The sequence below is a fragment of the Polyodon spathula genome, chromosome 1 (genome assembly GCF_017654505.1).
Source record: "Polyodon spathula isolate WHYD16114869_AA chromosome 1, ASM1765450v1, whole genome shotgun sequence".
NCBI classification, from domain to species: Eukaryota; Metazoa; Chordata; class Actinopteri; order Acipenseriformes; family Polyodontidae; genus Polyodon; species Polyodon spathula.
In genome coordinates, this window is record NC_054534.1 from 76,756,270 (window position 1) to 76,776,403 (window position 20,134).

A 20,134-nucleotide genomic window follows, 5' to 3' on the forward strand; every position below is an offset into this window, starting at 1 on the left:
ATATTCGAAAGGTTTGCGCACTGCACAGAGGGGTATGCGTGTCACAAATGGCCGTTGTGCCGAAATTGTGCCAAGTTGCCTTACTCGAAACATCCTTTTGCGCGTCACAATCCATTCTGTGCTGTGTAGAAATAAAATGTATGCATCGTGCAATATGGGGGGAGTGGCCGACAATATGCGTGATCCTGGAATATTCAAAGGTATGCACCAAACGCAAAACCAGGATTGTGACGCACAGAATAGGGATTGTAAAAGGACTTTGTTAACTCTGCACACACTACCATTCCAGCACTGACTACAAACAGGCAACAATGGGAAACGTGGGTAGCATGCAGCGTGTCCGTCGACATGTGGATATGAATGATGCAAGGCACACCCAGCAACAGCAACTCCAACATAAGCGAAGATATGCTGAAAGGGTGTACCGGTCTCTGCACACATATGAGGAGATCAGCAATGAACAAATCGTGTCCAGGTATCGTCTCGACTCATCTATGCCACATGCTGCATGATGACCTGGCTAGAACAAACCTGTGCAGTCGTGCCTTGTCTGAGCAATTGGGAGTGTCTGTCTGTATGTGTATCCTGGCTACCGGGACCTTCCAGAAGGTAGCAGGTGATACAGTGGGTATCACCCAGTCAGCCTTGTCCGCCACTTCGACCGGTTCATAACCACGTTGCTGCGACGTGCTGAGGAACATTTTAAATTCCCCAGTACCAGAGCAAACAGAGAGGAGATAATGCAGGGTTTTTATGAGGTCGTGCACCTGCCGCGTGTGGTAGGTGCAATTGACTGCACCCATATTGCTATCCGGGCACCTGTTCCAGTTGTCCTGCCCTATCAGGATTCCAGCTGTATTCGGAATAGTGGGAAATTTGAATAGCTATTCCATGCCATGTAAACAGTATATTCCGAATGAATCCGTCCGTATTCTGGATACCAGTATTCCAAAAACGTGATACCGAATACCCACTTAGTATTAGGATACTATCGGAATACTAGACCTTCTATACACCTTATTCAGAAAAACAGTTGTTTTTTTTTTCTAGACACACGAGTCGTTGTTTTATAATCTCTAATATCTGTTTATTTATTATCCTTGTAGTCACATTGAGATTAAAACCTCTTTTACGAGTGAGACCTAGCCAAGCAGGTAGCAGCAAGTCAATCAGACAACAAGAACAATACACAATAAAATACAATTAAGACAGAGGCAGATCACATTTAAAACAATAATCAAAATACACAAAAGTAGTCAACTATTTAAAACAATTACAACTCTCAGTCACGAAATCATGCAGTTTACTTAAATTGCAATAAAGATATCTGGGTCTGCAGCTTTAGTTTGGTCTGGAACTCATTCCAGGACCATGGGGCATAATAAGCAAAGGATCCTTTACCAGCCTCAGTACGCACATTTGGGATTTTAAAATGCAAAAAAGAATGAGATCTGAGGCTATGGTTACTATGGGAAGCTGTAAGGTATTCATTTAAATAAGTATATTAATATAATTTACATTGAATAGCCTTATATACCAGAATATACCAGTGCTTCAACCTGCGTAAAGCCAAAGAAGTCCAGCCTATCAAATCGTATAATAAACAATGATGAGTATTAAATCTTGTATTTGTATTGTACCTCAATGCTGCATGATATAGCGAGTCCAGTTTACCTAAAGTTGATGGTGATGCAAACCTATATACTGCATAACCATAGTCAATTCGCAGCAAAAACATACAAGCAATAAGCCTCTTTTTTTGTTTCCATAACATATAACATGTCCATATCATAGTGACGTTTATACCGTATTCCCATGCCCAACAGAATAGTGTGGAAACATGCACTCACCTCTGTCCAGCACACTGCCTTCCTTCTGTTCCTTTAATACAGTCCTATTATCATATGGTAATGCATCGGTAAATAGAAACATGAGATGCAAATGTTTTCTAGGTGGACATTCAATATGCACATAGCGCAGTCAAATTTAAATTGGGCAAAAGCCCTAATTCGTCTGAATATACCAATATCTGTGCGATAATTGCGATGTGCTAGTTCCAATAACTGCGCACCGCTGGCTCAAATAGTGTCAGAGTAACAGTCCACTCTGAAGTTGGGTGGATCAGTTATGTATTTTATCACTGTATTGATATGATGGACAGCAGTAGTGTGTTTACATATACAGTTATATGTGTTCTTCACTGCTCCACAGGCATATTGGCATCCAATGTGTACCATAAAAGTATGAAAATGTAGATTGAGTGAAGATCTTTGCTGTGTGTTGCCACATGTCTGTAAATTAATTGTATAAATACGTCATACACCCATCTTGTGGCCCATTGCTTTATTTGGCTATTCCATAGGTTGCTGTGCATTACGGGTGAGGGGTGGGCAGCTGCAGTTAATGCTTTCCTAAAATCAGACCGGTGATACAATCAACCAATCAAATACCTGTATTTTCTCTGCAGTAGTCCAATCATAAGTTAGCTGAGGCGGGACAAACAGTTCTGTTAACTGTAATTTCTGTCTGTTTTTATGCAGCTGTCCAGTTTGCTGAATGTCAGTGTTGCTAATTGTACAGAGACTGTTAATTTATTGAGAAATCATAGTAGGCTATAAAACAGTGGTGTTATCAGTACATTAATTTGAAAAGTCGGCACCTAGCTATGGAGCCAATTGTGTATTTGAATGGTACGTATGTATGTGTGCACGATATATTGTGTGGTCTCGTCTGCTGTCATATCGGTGGCAGCACCAATGATAGCAGCTTGTCGCATTACTAATGGTGACTGTCCATCATTCTGCATTCTCACTTGGCTGTTGTGTGTAGTTGCTATATTGGCAGTAAATGCGCAGACGGTTTTACGAGGCACAAACAGATTTGCGAATTGCTCAGAAAATTGCTATATTCCAATGTCGCGCAACTGCTTTATGCCGTCTTGGAATATCTCTCATTTTGTGCCAAAGCACTATTTTTTTGCGAGGCACAAATTTAGCGAGGGGATTGCGCGAAGATCGAAGATCGGGCCCATAGTCTTTATATTATTGGTTTTGGTGTAGTATTTAAAAGCTTTTGTGTATGTTGATGTAGCTAAAACTTTCTATGAATTCTTGTTTTTTTGCTGCACCTCGCCTGTGAAAAGTTACCGTGCTAAAATCATAGCCTTACTGATGATATACAGCTAGCAACCTATTCTATCATATTAAGCATACAAAATTACAAAGCTTTACAAATCATTAAATGAATACAACTCAGTAAAACTTTAACACCTACAGTTAAGGTAATGAAATGCTGTAATATACCAAACTTTGAAAATCATCAAAGAATACAATTCAGTACAACTTTGACACATTACAGAACCTTTGGAATCATTAAACTTCAAAAATGCAATAAAATATTTATATACTTTGATACTTGCTGTTAAGGCATTGTAATAATGTGCAATTGAAATTAATACAATAACATTTCTTAGCTACTCAATAACATAGACAGGATCTCCAGCCCCTACTGACGAAATAGAAGAAAAATCGAGGTGACTATTTTAATTTGCTTAACTGCAAAATTTAAAGCACATAATCCTCCATTTAAGGTTTTGGTGGTCTAAATAATTCTGTAACTATCATTTGCCTCAGTCTGCTGGTCTTTTTTTGGAAGCTAAATCTAGTAGCCGTTTTAGCAGCATAAGCTGTGTGCATAATACACCACACGTGATTACAGGTACATTTGGTTGATTAGATAGTATGGTTGATCAAAGATTGGATAATTGACTCTCTACTGTAGCCAGTTTCCATTCAGTACTGCTATTAAATAAATACAGCTATAGTAACGCCTGTTAACTTGGAACTAGCCAAAACTGAAAAAATTAATAACCTACCGTGTTGTTTTGTTGGCTTCCTAGGTGGTACAACTCCAGCCCAGTGGGAAGACATAACAGGAACTACACCGTTAACATTTGTCAATGAATGTGTTTCCTTTACTACAAATGTATCCGCAAGGTAATACACAAATTTGGTTGAAACTGATATTAAAGCAAATCTAACATACTGTAGAACATGTAGGTGGTTGGTAGCTCAGTAGTTAGGGGTAGTGGTCATTCAATCTCCCCAACAATCATGACATTAAGAGAAACGTTATTATCTCCTCATTAAGTGGCATGTCCCAAGGATTCAATGGAATCACAGTTGCTCAAATCAGACTTTAGATTTGCATAAGTAATTCATTTAAGCATGACTTTCTGTAGGTTGTCAAGTGCCTGGGAAGATTTACCACTAAAGATGTTATATAAATGCTCACAACTCACCCACTGATACATTTTTTTAAATGTAACTTTATATTTCTCTTCAAAGGTTCTGGCTGATAGACTGTCGGCAGATCCAGGAGTCAGTTAACTTTGCCACACAAGTGTACAGAGAGATAATCTGTGTACCCTATATGGCCAAATTTGTCATTTTTGCCAAATCGCATGACCCTATTGAGGCTCGGTTGAGGTGCTTCTGCATGACAGATGACAAGGTGGACAAGACCCTGGAGCAGCAGGAGAACTTCACTGAGGTGGCAAGGAGCAGGGATGTGGAGGTGAGCGGCTTAAAGATCAGTGTGAATTGTCATGATTTTGTTTTAAATACTCTAAAAGGATACAATCTGCATGTTTTGGAATTTCCTTTACCTGTGTATTATCCTATTATGTGATGCTTTGATAATGATTTACCTTGTTTACCAGCTAATAATCTTTTCAGTCATGGGTGCTGCTTGTGAAAGACAAAAAGCTAAAAGCTGTGTGACAGTTTGAACAAAGTCCACTAGAAGTATGTAACTGTTAGTAAAAGAAAAATAAATATGTCTATCAGAATAACAGAGGTCACAGAGGTTAACTTCAGAAAAAAGGAGCTTTTCAGAAGCAGACCAAATGGTTGACATTTTTGCCAGACTTGATAGTTAGCATGGTTAATCATCTAAACAGAACCAAATTAATTGGAAATAATGGAAATATAATGCTATATTGAATGCTATATCCTTGTAGTCTTCATGTACATGTTTGTACGTCATGATTCTTCCTGGCTGACACCTTCATTTAAAAACAAACCACCTCCATTATCACTCTTCTACAGTAAACACATTCAACCAAACACTGACAAGAACTCAGAAACAATGAGATTCAGACAAGAATTTAAGCAGATATTTTTAAAAGAACATGAAAGAAACAACGGCTGATAAAAAACCTCTCAAAGCTGTATTTGAGTTCAGTGGGAGAAACAAGATAACTTCACCAAATAACAGGAAAAGACTAACACCTTTTGAATTTAATCTAGTTTGTAAAAAGGAAAAATAGGGACGACTTTCCACAATGTCTTTGCTTGAATTTATTATTTATTATCTGTTGTACTGATATAATGGTGGTGGTTTGTTTTTAAATGTTATTCACCTTTCAGTGCTTTAAGAAACATAGAGTTTATAAAGTAACATGCAGTATGGATCAGAATATATTATTATCACACAGTAATCACATTATAATCACACAGTAATGCATGTCTGTCTCATAGCTGAGCCACTCATGCATTACAACTCGAGACATATATTGTGTTATATATATTCTGACTCATACATTATTCAATTTATTACTCATAATAGGATATGACACGGGTCCATGTTAAAGCATGCTTGTCTTCTGTATATTTCTTCCAAAATAATATACAACTGTGTGTGTGTGTGTGTGTGTGTAACTGTCATTTATTTTCTCTAATAAATATTGCATTGTATTATATTTATGTAGGTTTTGGAAGGAAAACCAATCTATGCTGACTGCTTTGGGAACTTGGTGCCACTGACAAAGAGTGGTCAACATCATCTGTTCAGTTTCTATGCCTTCAAAGAAAACAGACTTGCCCTCTTCATCAAGGTAAGGCAAGATAGCTTTTTTTAAAAATCTAGAGTGCAGAAAACTGTGAGATTTGCTGAAACACCAGAACTGCCTACATTTCTGTTTTCAGAATGTGGATTCAAGTGGTGTGCATGGCTTGTGAATCTATTCCCTGTGTCTGCTATGAATAACAATATGCATTTATTGATTTTCTAGGTTCGAGACAGCACTCAGGATCCCTGTGGTCGATTGTCCTTTATGAAGGAACCCAGATCCTACAGAGGTTTAGCACACCCTGCCATTTGTAACCTAAATATAACATTGCCTACTTACTCAAAGGTAAGAAATACACTTAAAAGTATACTTTAAACAACTTAGATCTTCTTGTTCTTTTAATGTGTAAGAAGTTAGTGGGTTTTTTTGTTTGCAGTAGCTTGTTGTTAACTTGGGGTAGAGAAACTGAAGGCTTTATTAATTAGCCAGAGGGTTATCATACAAGTAAAGGATTTGGCCAGCCAAACTAACCTCTATATATTGGCTTTCAACAGTTTGTTCAGCCAATCAGAATACAATATTTTTCTAGAAGATTGTGCCCACCTACAGCCAATAATATTAGTGCATCTAATTCGCAAGGAATCGTCAATTGAGTCAATAGCTGTGTTAAAAAAATCTGGAACAGTTGAAAACAGCAAACTCCACTTTTTGCAAAAAGACAACATTTTTATTGTTCCTACATTAAGAGGATTGGGATAACTCTTAAACACTTGATAGCGCTAAATTTAGAAATACTAAAAGAAACATAATTAATTATTTGACAAATGTCTGGGCTAGTTTTTTCTTAATTTCTTCAAAATAGTGCTATGGGATTTTGTCCACAGAGTAGTCCTCATTTTAACATGTAAAGGAAGACTTGTACTACAACACAGCCCCCCTGAAACTGCTCCCTGCAGCTCCTACTGTTAACTAGATTCCCCATCCATGCACTAACAAGGACCGCCTCTGTTGAACTTCTGAGACCTGACAAGATCAGAATCCATGTTTCATGACTGCAATTTTTTGGTTTTCATAATGTTTTACAGAACAATACAAATTCCAGTTTATGCTGGTCTACGATCAAGCTGCATGATCAATCTGCTCTGCATGCTACCTATTTCATTTCCCTTTTGAATTTAATATCTGATATCTTCATTTCTAAAACTGCCTAAGCAATATAGAATATATATTAATTCTTCCTTGTGCTGTGGCAGCCCTCTCTGATAACTCTTTGCTTTGCCTACTCTTTCCTCTGCACTGCTTCTTGGGACTGAAAGGAATCTGATTCGGATCAGGAACAAGAGGAAGAGGTAATCCAAGCACAAATAACTCATTCATTTCCAGTATGTGACTAACATATATACTCATTTTATTAGAATTATTTAGAACAATTTAAAGAAACCGTTCCCTTTTCAGTAGAGGATTTATAATCTGAATTATCAGAAGATATTATATTAATATGCCAAGGCTGAGTTTTTATTGGCTATACATAGTTATAAATCAAGACAACTGAAAATACTGAAGATATCGGAAAGTTTATAGTGCTTGGGTTAGACAACCATTGCATTTCCCTTCCATTACATTGTTAGAATTTGTTCAAGTTATGCCAACAGGTTCAATTCAATAATGAAGGAACTTGTTAGAGTAAAGTCCTGCAATTGAATGGACTGGAAGAGCCATGGTTCTGTACCCATGCCTTACCCCTGAGATAAGGTTAGGTTTGGGATATTTTATAAACCTCAGGTTTAACATAGACAGCGTAGAAAGCTACAAGTAGAAACCAGCATGGAGTGCTCGACAGTTCAAACCCAAGCTAAATGTTCCTTATCCTATTTATATGTTATCTTGTCACTTCAAGCATCTCGCTACCAAACCTTTTTTTAAAAGAAAGCCTTTGTCATTCCCGTATATTGTATATTGTCAGCCTTGCTCTTCCTTATACAGTACAGGTCACATTGCCAGACTGTAGAATACAGGTACTGCAGAAAAGCTTAGGACAAGACCACGTTGTTTGTAGGAAGAGACTTTTTGACAGTGTCATATGTTTTTTGGTATGCTTTGTCATCCAGGAGTGTGTTGTCAAGGTGGGTTGCACATCTGAAGATAACACATTTGAAATAGAGTTTCAGTGCTTTTTTTGAAACTCTTGAGCTGATTAGAGAAATGAATTGCACTGAATTAAAATGCTGTGCCAATGAGCCCTTTAATAATAGTGATAAGGGGAAATGTACTGATTATTGCAAGAAGCTTTACTGCCAGATATACAGTATTAATCAAGAAAGGTCATAATTTTTTTGGAAACCCTCATTCCAGATACATATTTTTTTGGTGAATGTAATACTTTTGTAGACATTTCAGAAAAAGGTAATATATAAATATTCATTCAAGCATTGTATACTCCAGCTTTTTAATGATTGCATTATTTGCATTATACGTTTTAATGATTGCATTATTTGAACGGTAAAATATATCTGAATTACTTTAGAATTCCTGACACTTATTGTAGAAATAAGCTCCATGTTAATAATACAGTTAAACAGTAATTCAATTATTTTAAGTAATGCAATAGTAATGTTAGACATTTTTTTAAGTGCTAGCAAAATGGTATTAAGCAATATTCAATAACAAAACACTTGGAAATATAAAACTTCTTTATTCTTTAAATTAAGGTTGGCACAATAAAAATAATGAAGAGACATACCTGTAGACCTAGAACACAACAATGCCGTAAGCAGCTTCTTTATCTTGTACCCCCCTCCTTTTTTTTTCCACAGATAAGCAAGACACCTGAAAAATGTAAGACATATTTCTAAAATTATTGTATGGAGGATAATTTTTGATAGATAAAAGCTACTTACCATGTTTTCTAATTACTAACACAAATGCCTTCAGCTAAAATACCTTTTTATAATATATTTTAATGTTAGATGTAGCATACTGTAGATATTTATTGAACTAATTGAATATAAAAATTATTATTCACTTTCCTTCAACATCCCTAGTAGCCTCGCTGTGGCTGATGCGCTTTTTTCAAAGCCCTTTAGTTTTGTATGCTGGTCTTGTCCATACCTCATCAAGCAAAGGTTATGCCAGTTCTGTGGCATAATACTGTCACTTCTCATCTTTGAAAAAAATGGCAGTATCTTCTTTTAATTAATGTCTAATGTTATTAAAAGGGATACTGTCTATATGCACATATTTATACAACCATTCCATAATGTGGTGAAGTACAACAGAAAAAAAATCTGAATCTGTTTTGATAATCTGTGTTTTATTTACTCCTTACATTTACTAACTTAATCCCTACCACCCCAACCATCTCCCAAGATTATTTTCATGTTGTGCCTCTTATGTATTGATTGTGGTATATACTGTACAATATTTTCTACATTTACTTTAATACATTTTTATTTGAGGCTTAGAACAATTAAACATATCATTACACAATTTAAAAAAAATGCACAAAAAATCTCTTTTGCATATTTGGTTCACTATATAAGAATTGCTCCATTCTTTATTATTATTTGATAAAGCTATCTTCAACAATTTTTCACCATTTATATAACAAGATTTCTAACATTGCAAACAACTCACCACGTATGTAACTTAAATATTTAAATCATTCCAGACCATAATTATTCTTACACTTATCTGCAAGAGATGCATCTTATTTATTTGGAATTTTAAACTGGAGTGAATTAAAATGCTTATTGTTTTAACATGCTAGTCATTTATTTTTTACCTAAGGCTACATGCCTTTGCTTTGCATGGAAATAACTTGGCTTACATGTACTGTGTGTGTGTCCAGTGTGAGTGTTCTTTTGACTTCTTGTGATTCACTTATAATTTGATTCACAGTAATTCCTTTATGTTTTTTCATGTACATTTCTTTTTTTTTCTTTTGCCTCTGTATATTTTATTTTACTCGTCAGAACAATGAGGATGTTCCAAGGAAAGGACCTTACCTCTATTTTTTCTATATGTAGGCTAAACATTCCTTTAGTTGAAATGCCGGTTTGCAGCTGATTCAGATTAATGTAGATTTCATAATATTAGATGCTCATCTGAATTGTGCACAGACATTGAAAGGCACTTAACATGTTGTTCTGACAGTTTGCTAGTACTGGCTTTCTTTTAGAGGAAAACAGCTTTTGATTGTTTCTGATCCCTTTTTTCGTGAGACCTGAATATTTTACATCTGAGCAATCTTGAGATGCCTAACGCTATGTGATCCCACTGTGTTCCTGTTTCTTTGTTTGTTGATTTGTTGGGTTCCTGTGTTTTTGTTTTATAGTTTTTCTTGTTTTTCGTGTTCGTGTACGTGTGGATGTGCAGTGGTAAAACAAAAGTATATAAGCAAGTTATTTCCTGCTCATTTCCTTCCCATTTTTATTTAAGTTAGCTTTGCTTTGCTATTGTCCTCCCCCTCCCAAGACCCAAGATCCACCAACCATTGCTATCCCTTTTTGTTGATACAGTATTTCCTTCCTCGCTACCACTTGAGCAAAGACTCTGTATTGTCCCAGTCCTGATCAGATTTTTCCAATCTCTGTTTTTGATTTCCATTTTACCTTTAATTGTTGACTGTTCACACCCAAGACGAAGAAGAGACTGAGTCAACTGAAACCTCTGCCCTGAAAACACATTTGATTCGGGATGTCCCAGCACTGGCAAGCCCTGACTTGCTGTCTGAGGTGTCTGAGATGAAGCAAGACTTGATCAAAATGACAGCAATTTTAACAACAGACTCTACTGAGAAGACAAGCCCCATAGAGGGAAGTGGACTTGAGAGGGGGGCAGAGGAGGAGACTGGAGAGCCTTTTGAAATTGTAGAAAAAGTTAAAGAGGACTTGGAGAAAGTGAGTGAAATTCTGAGAAGTGGGACATGCAAAGATAAGAAAGAGATACAGAAGAAAGATGGTGCGGTCAAAGTAATCAAAGGAGAGGAAGAGTGGGTTCTACTTAGCGACAGTGAGATCGAAGAAGCCAAACGGGAAGCCTCCAAAGAAGTGCATGAACCCAGCTTTCAGGAAACTAAAATTAACAGAGGCACATCACAACAAGAAATTACCAAGGACATAACGGGGATGGTTTCCTACCTGTCTGAGGAGCTTAATGAATATCTTGCCTCTCAACCTGCTGTGCCTGCTAGTCAACACCAAGAAATTGTTCAAGAACAGTTTGAAGAAGTTCTTGTGAAAAGAGAAACTACAAAGAAATATGACTATTCTTCACTAGAGGAAGTCAAAAAGACTCCCACTGAGATTAAGAAACCAGTGAGGAGAAAACTGAAAGAACGAACGGAAAGAACACAAATGTACAATGAGGAATCACAGGTTCAAGACTCTGGATCTGATATCTCTAGGTTTAGCTCAGAAGAGTCTTTAGATGGAAACTTGGTTTTGTCTACCCCAGCCGCCCCAGCTGCAGCGCAAGTGTCACCTGTGGTGGAGGAGACCCCTATCGGTTCAATAAAGGAAAAAGTAAAAGCGCTTCAAAAGAAAGTGGAACTGGAAGAAAAGGGGCGCAAGCAAATAAGTAGTAGAGCTCAGGGGAGTGAGGAAATGAAAATGACTGAAGTTAAAAGAGAAATATCCATAAAACAGCCACCTCCTGTAGAATCTAGTACATCTGAAAGACTAGAAGAGACCATGTCAGTCCGTGAACTAATGAGAGCTTTCCAGAAAGGGCAGGATCCCTCTAAGAGAAAGTCAGGGCTCTTTGAGCACAAAGCTATTCGTTCAACAACAGAGCAAACCCATTCTGTTGATGTGACACAAGATACAATATCCACAACAGACACAGAGGATAAAAAGACAATGCAAAAAACTGACAGTATTCCCACACATGATCAAGCTGTTATTAGTCATTCAGTACCTTCACCTGTTAGTAAGGCTAACCACCTAGCCAAATATACCACAGTCTCAATTGAAGATGAATGTTTGTCCTCTAAAGCTTCAGCCATTACTCTTGATGAGCAATCACAGCAGCATGATGACATAGTTGATACCAAAAGTACTGATGACCACTACAAAGAGATGGATTTGCAGATCAGCCCTGATAGGAAAACATCAACTGATTTCAGTGATGCTATTAAAGCAGAGCTTGAGGACAATGATGAATACCAGCAGTTCAGAAAGACATCTGATACTGAGGGTCTCCGTTTGGAAAAAGTAGTTACAAGCCCTGTTAAGCATGACCTGAATATTACTTTCCCATCTGATTATTCTAAAGAGGAGTTTCTACCAGACATAGCACTGCAAAATGGCACTTTAGAAGATAGCTCTGACAGCCTCAGACATGAGGGTGCTACTGATTCCCCAAGTGTTAGCTTAGGTGATGGCACTCCCCAGATAAGCTCTGAGGAAAGTTATAAACATGAGGGTTTGGCAGAGACTCCAGAAACAAGCCCTGAAAGCCTATCATTTTCACCAAAGAAAATTGAGCAGCAAGTAGTAGTAGTAAAGGAAATGGTACATACATTATGCACAAAACAGAATGATGTACAATACAGTCAATATGTATCTGCCACATATGAAAATGCTGATTCTGTCATACAATTGGAAGAACCTGAAGCAAAAGAAAAGGCTGAAAGCTTGGCTGCTGAATCTACTGTTGATTCTGGCTTTGTTGCATTTGATCAACAGCATTCTACTGAAATTACACTCCCTACATCACCCACTGGGGAGGCTGATGATCAGACTACAAGTGAGTCAACGTCTGGCCTGCAAGGTGACTTGTGTTTCCAGGGGGGTGAGGCTACAAAGAAAAAAGAAGCTTCACCAAAAAATCAATACAAAATGCGATCAGATTCAAAAAAAATCTCAGATACCACTGATACCCTTTTGAACCGGGATGATGATGAGGACAAACTTGAAAGGGAAAGCCAAATGGTAGTCAGTCCTTGTGATTTACCAATGGAAACAGGAACCACTTATAGTCATGAAGGCTTAGACCTGGCACTCTATCAGCAAGACACAGGAGACCTTAGCCCATTGGCAGATGATTCTTTGACCATCAGCCACAAGGATTCCTTAGAGGCTAGTCCAGTACTGGAGGATAACTCTTCACACAAAACTCCTGATTCTATTGAGCCAAGTCCAACTAAGGAATCTCCATGCCGCGACTCATTAGAAAGTAGCCCAGTAGAACAACAGGTAAGGCCATGCATTTCTTTAGAGGAGCAATCATGTGGGTCTTCTTGGCAGACTTTTCCAGTAAAGACAGATTTTCCTCCTGAAGCTGTGCGTCATAGGCTCCTCAGGGACCCTGAGGGTAGTGCAGATGATGACAGCTTGGAGCAAACCTCCCAAATGGAAAGTTCAGGAAAGAGTCCTCTCTCACCTGACACCCCTAGCTCTGAAGAGATAAGCTATGAAGTCACACCCAAAACACCTGAAACACAATTTCTGCCTTTACCAGCCGCTATCCTGGAAGATACTGAGGAAGTTGAAGAAGATGATTCGTCAGATAGTAGTGAGCTCCAAAAGCAGTTTACTCCAGAAGAAGAAATGTTTAAAATGGCAGCCAAAATTAAAACATTTGATGAAATGGAACAAGATGCTAAATGTAAAAGAGACAACAGAAAGCAAACAGACACTTATATGGTCTCTGAAATGGAAGATGATAAACACGTGCCTGTGGAAATAATCTCTCCAGGTAGTAGCTCTTCAGAAAGTGAGCCAGAACTGACCAAACTTAAAGCAGATTCATGTCTTTGCATAGAACCAATTATTACAGTCCAGCCTCCGTCTCCTCTTCCACCAGGCACGGATGACAGCTCCAGTCCTGAAGAGACAGATCTCCAGCATGCAATTATCCAATCAGATTATTCAGAAAGAGAAGCAGAAATGCCAGACTGTATTTCACATGGTAAACCAACATTTCACTCATATCCCGAGACAATATCTACTCATACTGACACATTTTCTTCTATAACAAGTCCAACAGCTGATAAAGTGTCAGACAATTCTCATGATCAATTAGTTGAGTCTAGTGAAACTGAAAATACTGAAAGACAGGATCCACAGGTACCATCTGATTTGGAGTATCAACAGGAAGAAAAAGATTCTGCAAAAGTAACAAGCGCTTATGATAATGTAGATTCCAAATTTCCTCCCACTACTGCTGATGTTCAGGAGGAGGAAAATAGAACCGATGAACAACAGGGGGTACTTGTCAGTAAAACAACAACAGAGGCTGGGGAGAACAATGATGAGGAAGATAAAGACTGCCCATATAGTTCCCATGTGCCAGATATACTGGAAGAAGTAAATGTAACAGATGAAATCAAGAAGGAACATGTTAGATGTTCTAGAGAATCGACAGGAGAGATTGATGAAGAATACAATTTAAACACAGACTTTGAACAACCCCATTTGCAATTTGGACCAGAGATCTGTGTTTATGAGGACACTGGCATGGACAACATACATGTTTCTGCTCACACTACCCAGTCCAAGGGAGTCACTGCGAGGACAGAATCTGACATAGATTCCTGGAGTGCAATGCGAGAGGATGATGATGCTTTTGAAGCCCGTGTGAAGGAAGAGGAGCAGAAAATATATAGTTTGATGGTTGACAAGCAGTCACAGGGAGCAACTCCAGACACAACCCCAATTATAACTCCTACTGAGGAGGGAACACCCGCAAGTGAGCAAAACCCTTTCTTATTCCAGGAAGGGAAATTGTTTGAAATGACCAGAAGTGGTGCCATTGATATGAGCAAAAGGAGCTATGTTGATGAAAGTTTCCACTTTTTCCAGATAGGTGAACAGCCTCTGGAGGAGGTTTTGTCAGATGAAGCCAGAGAATATCCCATCGGTCATGAGTCTTCTTCAGCAGAAGCTTCTATGTATGTCACTCTTTCTGATGATGTTCCACATGACTTAACAGTAGAGGCAGCAGAAGCACCTATTCTTGAATCTCCCTCTCAACCAGAGACAACTGAAGAAAATTTGATAGCCATAAATTCTGAAACAAAGTCCAGAATCCCAATCAAAATGGGGATTTCTGCTTCTGCCAAATCCCAAAAGAAAGACTCTCCTCTCCCTGAAATTGTAGAAGTAAAACATTTTCCACTCAAGGAACCTGTATGTGACAGCCCTCATGACATGGCTTCCATGGAACCATCCATAACAAATGTGCAGCTAGACTTTTCCACGGTTACTAGGTCTGTTTATTCTGAACAAGATGATGAGTCTTCAGACTCTTCCCCTGAAGACCAGCGGTCAGTAATTGAAATTCCTACTGCTGCAACAGAGAGTGTAGCTGGCAGCAAACCAGTATCTAAGATCCCTGTCAAGGCTACATCACCTGTAGCTCAAAAAACAGTGATTCTGCCCAGGGACATGTCTTCTCCATCCATCTCTGCTTCTGCTACTTATAAGGAACAGTCCATAGAGGAGGAAACAAAACCCAAATCTAAAATACCAGTGAAGTTAGGTGGTCTTAAATCTGAAACTGCCTCTGATTTCTCAATAAACCGAGCAGAGTCCCTCAAGGCTCCGGAAAGGAAATGCAAAATTCCAGTGAAACAAGATCAAAGAAGCAAGTCCGAGTCAGATGCTAGCAGCTCTGCAGAAGCCAGATCTAAATGTTCTTCCAAAACCGGGAGTTACTGTGAGGCTGAACCTCAGGAAACAAAAGAGGCGGCTTTAAGTGGAACAGAAAGTCCTGATGTTACTATACCCAAAACATTCCAATCAAGACTTCCTGTAAAGAGTAAACCTGGCCAGTCATTCCAAACATCCACCCCTGCCAAAGAGGGATTTTTTGAATTCTACAAGGATTCCATAGAATTCTTTGAAGAAATTAGTGATGAAGCCTCAAAGTTAGTTGAAAGGTTAAAAGAAGCAGAGCATGCAAAAGAACTAGTTTCAAATGACGAAAGTGGTACCGTAGAAGTCTCAGTTATTGAAAATAAGCCGTTGTCAGAATCACAGATGCCCCTTCCTGAAGACATCTTTGACATGAGACCCATCTGGGACGAGTCTGTTGAGACTCAGATCCAACGAATTCCTGATGAAAATGTCCACAATCAAAGTGAAGGTACCTCCCAGTTAATGGGGTTCTCTGTGCTTCTTCACATTAGAATTTAATGCACACCTCTTTAGTTCAGGCTTCTGTGATTGTTTATGTGGTCTTGTGAACTGTGCTGTGTTGTGTTGTGGCTGTCTTTCTTCCTATGATGTGGTCTAACAATCTCAAGATTGGCCAATAGACTTGGCAGGAAAACTTGGAGGCTATTATTAGGTTAGAATATTATTAAAGCAATCAGAGATCTGTTATTGTGTTTTGGATTCCCCTGCCTGTCATATTATACTTAATTGTTTACTATGTAGTAATGCATAGTAAAAGATAATATTGACTAACCATTCTCGCAATTAACAGATCCTTCTGAAAAAAAGTTGCAGGCTCAGATAGCCAAAACAAAGCCTTCAAAGCTTTTATGTTTGTACTTCTAGAAGTCCAAACTGATCTATACATATAGCAATTAGTTTCCTTTATAAGTGAGCCAGCTTTCACCTTATCTTCTGTTTGCTATACAACTTCCATAGTTGTTTGCCAAAATGCTGCATTTTACATTTTTAATCTGCACCATTTTTTCATTTCAGCATAAATGTCAGATAAAACTAAATAGACGTGATTAAATAGAAGTTCAGTTATAATCACATTTAGCAAAAAGTATGTATGCATGAAGCATTTTAGACCCAGTATGAACAAAAGATGCCTTTTCAATACCGGAGGCCCTCTTTATAATTCATCTACAGTAGGTTTTATCCAAAAGAGATAGATTGACCATTACCCGAGGGTCATTGAGATGTATACATTTACATAGCATGTTGATTTAGTAGATTTAGAAATGCTTAATTATGACTGTTCTATCTTGATAAAATCTAGATCCACAGGATGATGAAGAAAGAAGTGAGGAAAGGTTGGCAGTCATTGTGGACCACTTAGGCTTCAGTTGGACAGGTATGTTGCATGCTAATAAAATAAACCAGTATAATATGGAATTGCAGCATTGCTCTTTTAATATATACTGTATAATTCTGCTCCACTGGGCATTTGAAGTGTTAATGTTAAGTATGACTTCTCCTTTTTGACATTTTTATGGATAGAAATAAATATATGAAAGCATGCCTTTCAATGTAGCAGATATTTTTCTGTGAAGAAAGCAGCAGAAATGCATGGCAAGAAGACAATTGCAGCAAGCCCGCACAATTTGTATGCATAATTTACAGGTACTGCTGAAATGATATAGCCCAAAAACTAAATTTTATCATCCAACCTTATTATGTTGTATAAAGAAAGCAAACCAATATTTAATACTTAGTCTCATTGTACGGTAGTTCTTATGAGCAGTCAATTTTGCTCAAACGGGTGAAGAATAAACTCACATGTTTCGGGGTTTAGACTTCATTCCTGCACCAACCTTATGAAAGAAACCTATCTGTTTTTAATTATAGCTGTGTCATTATGCTTAATACAGTATCCATAGCTTGTCAGTCTAGTTCCTAGTAATCTAGAGCTTTAACAGATTTCATGTTTTTTTTTGGTACTAAATTCTGCCTAAATGAAACGGCCTTTAGGCAGATCAAAGTACCAGGGCCACCCTCCTTTGGTAAAATCTAAAGTGTAGCTCACTGTATTTTGAAATTATGTCTTTAGATAAAGGTATTTCATTTTCAAGAAAATATTACACTAGCTAGCAGTTGAATAGAGTTGACTTTGATGTATGTCTTCCTTACATATATAGGGGTGTGTATTTTGAAGTATTCATGCCCTCAGATCTCATTAATAAATCAGGGAATATTAATTGACATACTGTATGTCTGAGAACAATATGTTTGGTTCAAAAGTGACATTATTCATGTCTGCTTTATACCAGTTTCCAAAAGTTCATGAAAGTGAACTTGTTTGTTTTTTTTGTATGCGTGTGTCTTATTTCCTTGACATTAGTACAATAAAAAATGCAAATAATATTTCCTTAGTGAATGCAGATACCTTGCAGCTGATATGAGCTTATTTAACTTTACACCCAAGCCATCTGATATTTCACTGCTTACCCTGTTCTATTCTGTTAAATTGGAATGTTGCTCTAGTAAACTACATTGAACAACAGTACTGCAAGAATAAACTGGAAAGCTTTAAAATGTACAATGTTTTCCTGTTCATAGAATTAGCCCGGGAGTTGGAGTTTACTGAAGATCAGATTAATCAAATAAGAGTTGAGAACCCCAACTCATTACTGGACCAGAGTTACGCCTTACTGAAGTACTGGATGGAGAGGGATGGCAAACATGCAACAGGTAATTTGTTTTTTGGTTAAACGTTTGTGTATGCCAATGGATCCCTGGCATTCAAACATCCCACATTGTTTGTGAGCTTCAACGTCCCATCTATCAGTTGATTTGCATGGGAGCTCATTAAAGTGTGCTTTAGTGAAATCCAACAGCAGGTTTGAACCAATGAAGCAACAATAGACGTTTCTTATAGTTGTAATACAAGGTTGCCTGTGTATTATTACAATGATTAAACATGCTTAATGTAACAACTAGGTACAATGTAGAAAGCTCTGTACCAAATAACCTTCCTTTTCTGCTAAGAGATGTATTATTTACCATCACAGAAGCTGACATATTTATATGCCCAAGGTCATTGACCAAAGACTTTAAGAAGTGCAAATATGTCAGCCAAAAAAAAACTTAGTGCATATGAAAAAAATGTAAAACTGGAACTTAGTTAATAGCAGGATTAACCTAGAACAAGTGAATGGCATTGAAATCGAATAAGCCAGTGAACAACAAAATACTATTTATTTTAACTGTTTGAACTATTATTAGAATGCCTTTCGATATAGGTAGAAGGTTAGTGCTACTGAAACACCATAAAACAACAAAAATGTTTTTGTATTTTGTATTGTAATAGAAAATAATCTAATCAAGACGCTCACAAAAATTAATCGGATGGATATTGTTCACCTGATTGAAACATCAAGCATACACCCCAGCCAAGAACAGACCTCCCGCACCTATGCAGAGATTGAGCAGACCATAGCACTGGACCACAGCGAAGGTAAGCTGGTGTGGAAGTGAAAGCATGATTAGCCATCTCCTTAGTTGCTGCAGGACCTTTGCTTATATTGGCTGGTGTTGTTGAAGGCAGAATATCAGACATTGATCTTCACCTTCTGTGAATATACCATAATACTCCAGCTATCTGCACATGCACTTAAAGAAAAAAAAAAGATATAATTAGTTAACTATTAGAATAACAGTGTATTACCCCAAAGAAACTTTATGTTCTTTATTTGGTCTGTTATTGATTTTTTTAAACTCTCTTATTTAGTTTTGTTTAATTTCAGATTGTTTTGAAGATTATTCACTACATCTCATGTTCCCTATGCCATACTGTATCTGTCTTATACTGGGCCATATTTTCTTGTGTTTTAAGGATTCTCTGCACTTCATGAAGACATTTACAGCCCAAGGACTTCACAGCACATAGAGACCACAGCCAGCGACCTTCCAACTTCAGAGCAGCAGCCCCCTATGGTGTCAGAGGAAGACATCTCAATTAGTTACTCGTCACTGCATGAAGCTGCTCCCAGGGGTGAAGCAGACATATCAATCACAGAGCTTCTGAGGCACACAAAAAGGGAGAAGCTAGAAGCCAAGATGTATGGAAAGACTGAGGCACACCAAGAAGAGCCATCTGCTGACCATGAATAGTAAGTATTAATTAGATACATTTTCCAAATGTATCTAAATGAAATACTACAGCAAAATAAGCTACAACAACTGCACCTAGGGACCTAGATTAAATGGTTCAGGGTTGTTATTTTCTATTACTATTGTTATTTATTTTAGTTATGACTAGGGCCAGTGATTTCCGGAAATTGCCGAAAATGCTGCATTTTTTTTTTTCTGAAATTACCTTTCATTTCCGAAATCACGTGATACTTCCAAATTTACCCCCTTTGCGTTTGTCTGTTTGATCTGGCCACTTTGCACCAGTTCCTATGTGAAAAAAATGGTTAAGCCTGAAGATTGCGTAAAAGAATTCAGAAAAGATGTGATCCATGTGGCTAGAGGGAAGTTATTCTGTACAATTTGCAGCAAGGTTTTGGACTATGTTAAAAAGGATTGCATAGTCGAACACATTAGTGGCCCTCGTCATGTGGCATGCAATGGAACAAAGAAAACAAAGGGCAGAGAGAGTGGATATGACAGCAGCAAA

The 20,134-nt window shown here is 37.8% G+C and overlaps 1 protein-coding gene across 12 annotated transcripts in view; it reads left to right on the plus strand.

Moving 5' to 3' along the window:
- LOC121322510 (ankyrin-2-like) overlaps window positions 1-20,134 on the plus strand; it is a 227,241-nt gene that overhangs the window by 191,159 nt on the left and 15,948 nt on the right. For all 12 annotated transcript variants that reach the window (XM_041262655.1, XM_041262663.1, XM_041262631.1 and 9 more), the window contains 11 exons: window positions 3,899-3,995; window positions 4,347-4,575; window positions 5,771-5,896; window positions 6,074-6,196; window positions 7,168-7,200; window positions 8,665-8,686; window positions 10,490-15,940; window positions 16,793-16,867; window positions 18,073-18,204; window positions 18,824-18,970; window positions 19,349-19,625. In XM_041262655.1, coding sequence (XP_041118589.1) covers window positions 3,899-3,995; window positions 4,347-4,575; window positions 5,771-5,896; window positions 6,074-6,196; window positions 7,168-7,200; window positions 8,665-8,686; window positions 10,490-15,940; window positions 16,793-16,867; window positions 18,073-18,204; window positions 18,824-18,970; window positions 19,349-19,625 — 6,712 coding nt within the window. The remainder of the gene's footprint in view (window positions 1-3,898; window positions 3,996-4,346; window positions 4,576-5,770; window positions 5,897-6,073; window positions 6,197-7,167; window positions 7,201-8,664; window positions 8,687-10,489; window positions 15,941-16,792; window positions 16,868-18,072; window positions 18,205-18,823; window positions 18,971-19,348; window positions 19,626-20,134) is intronic.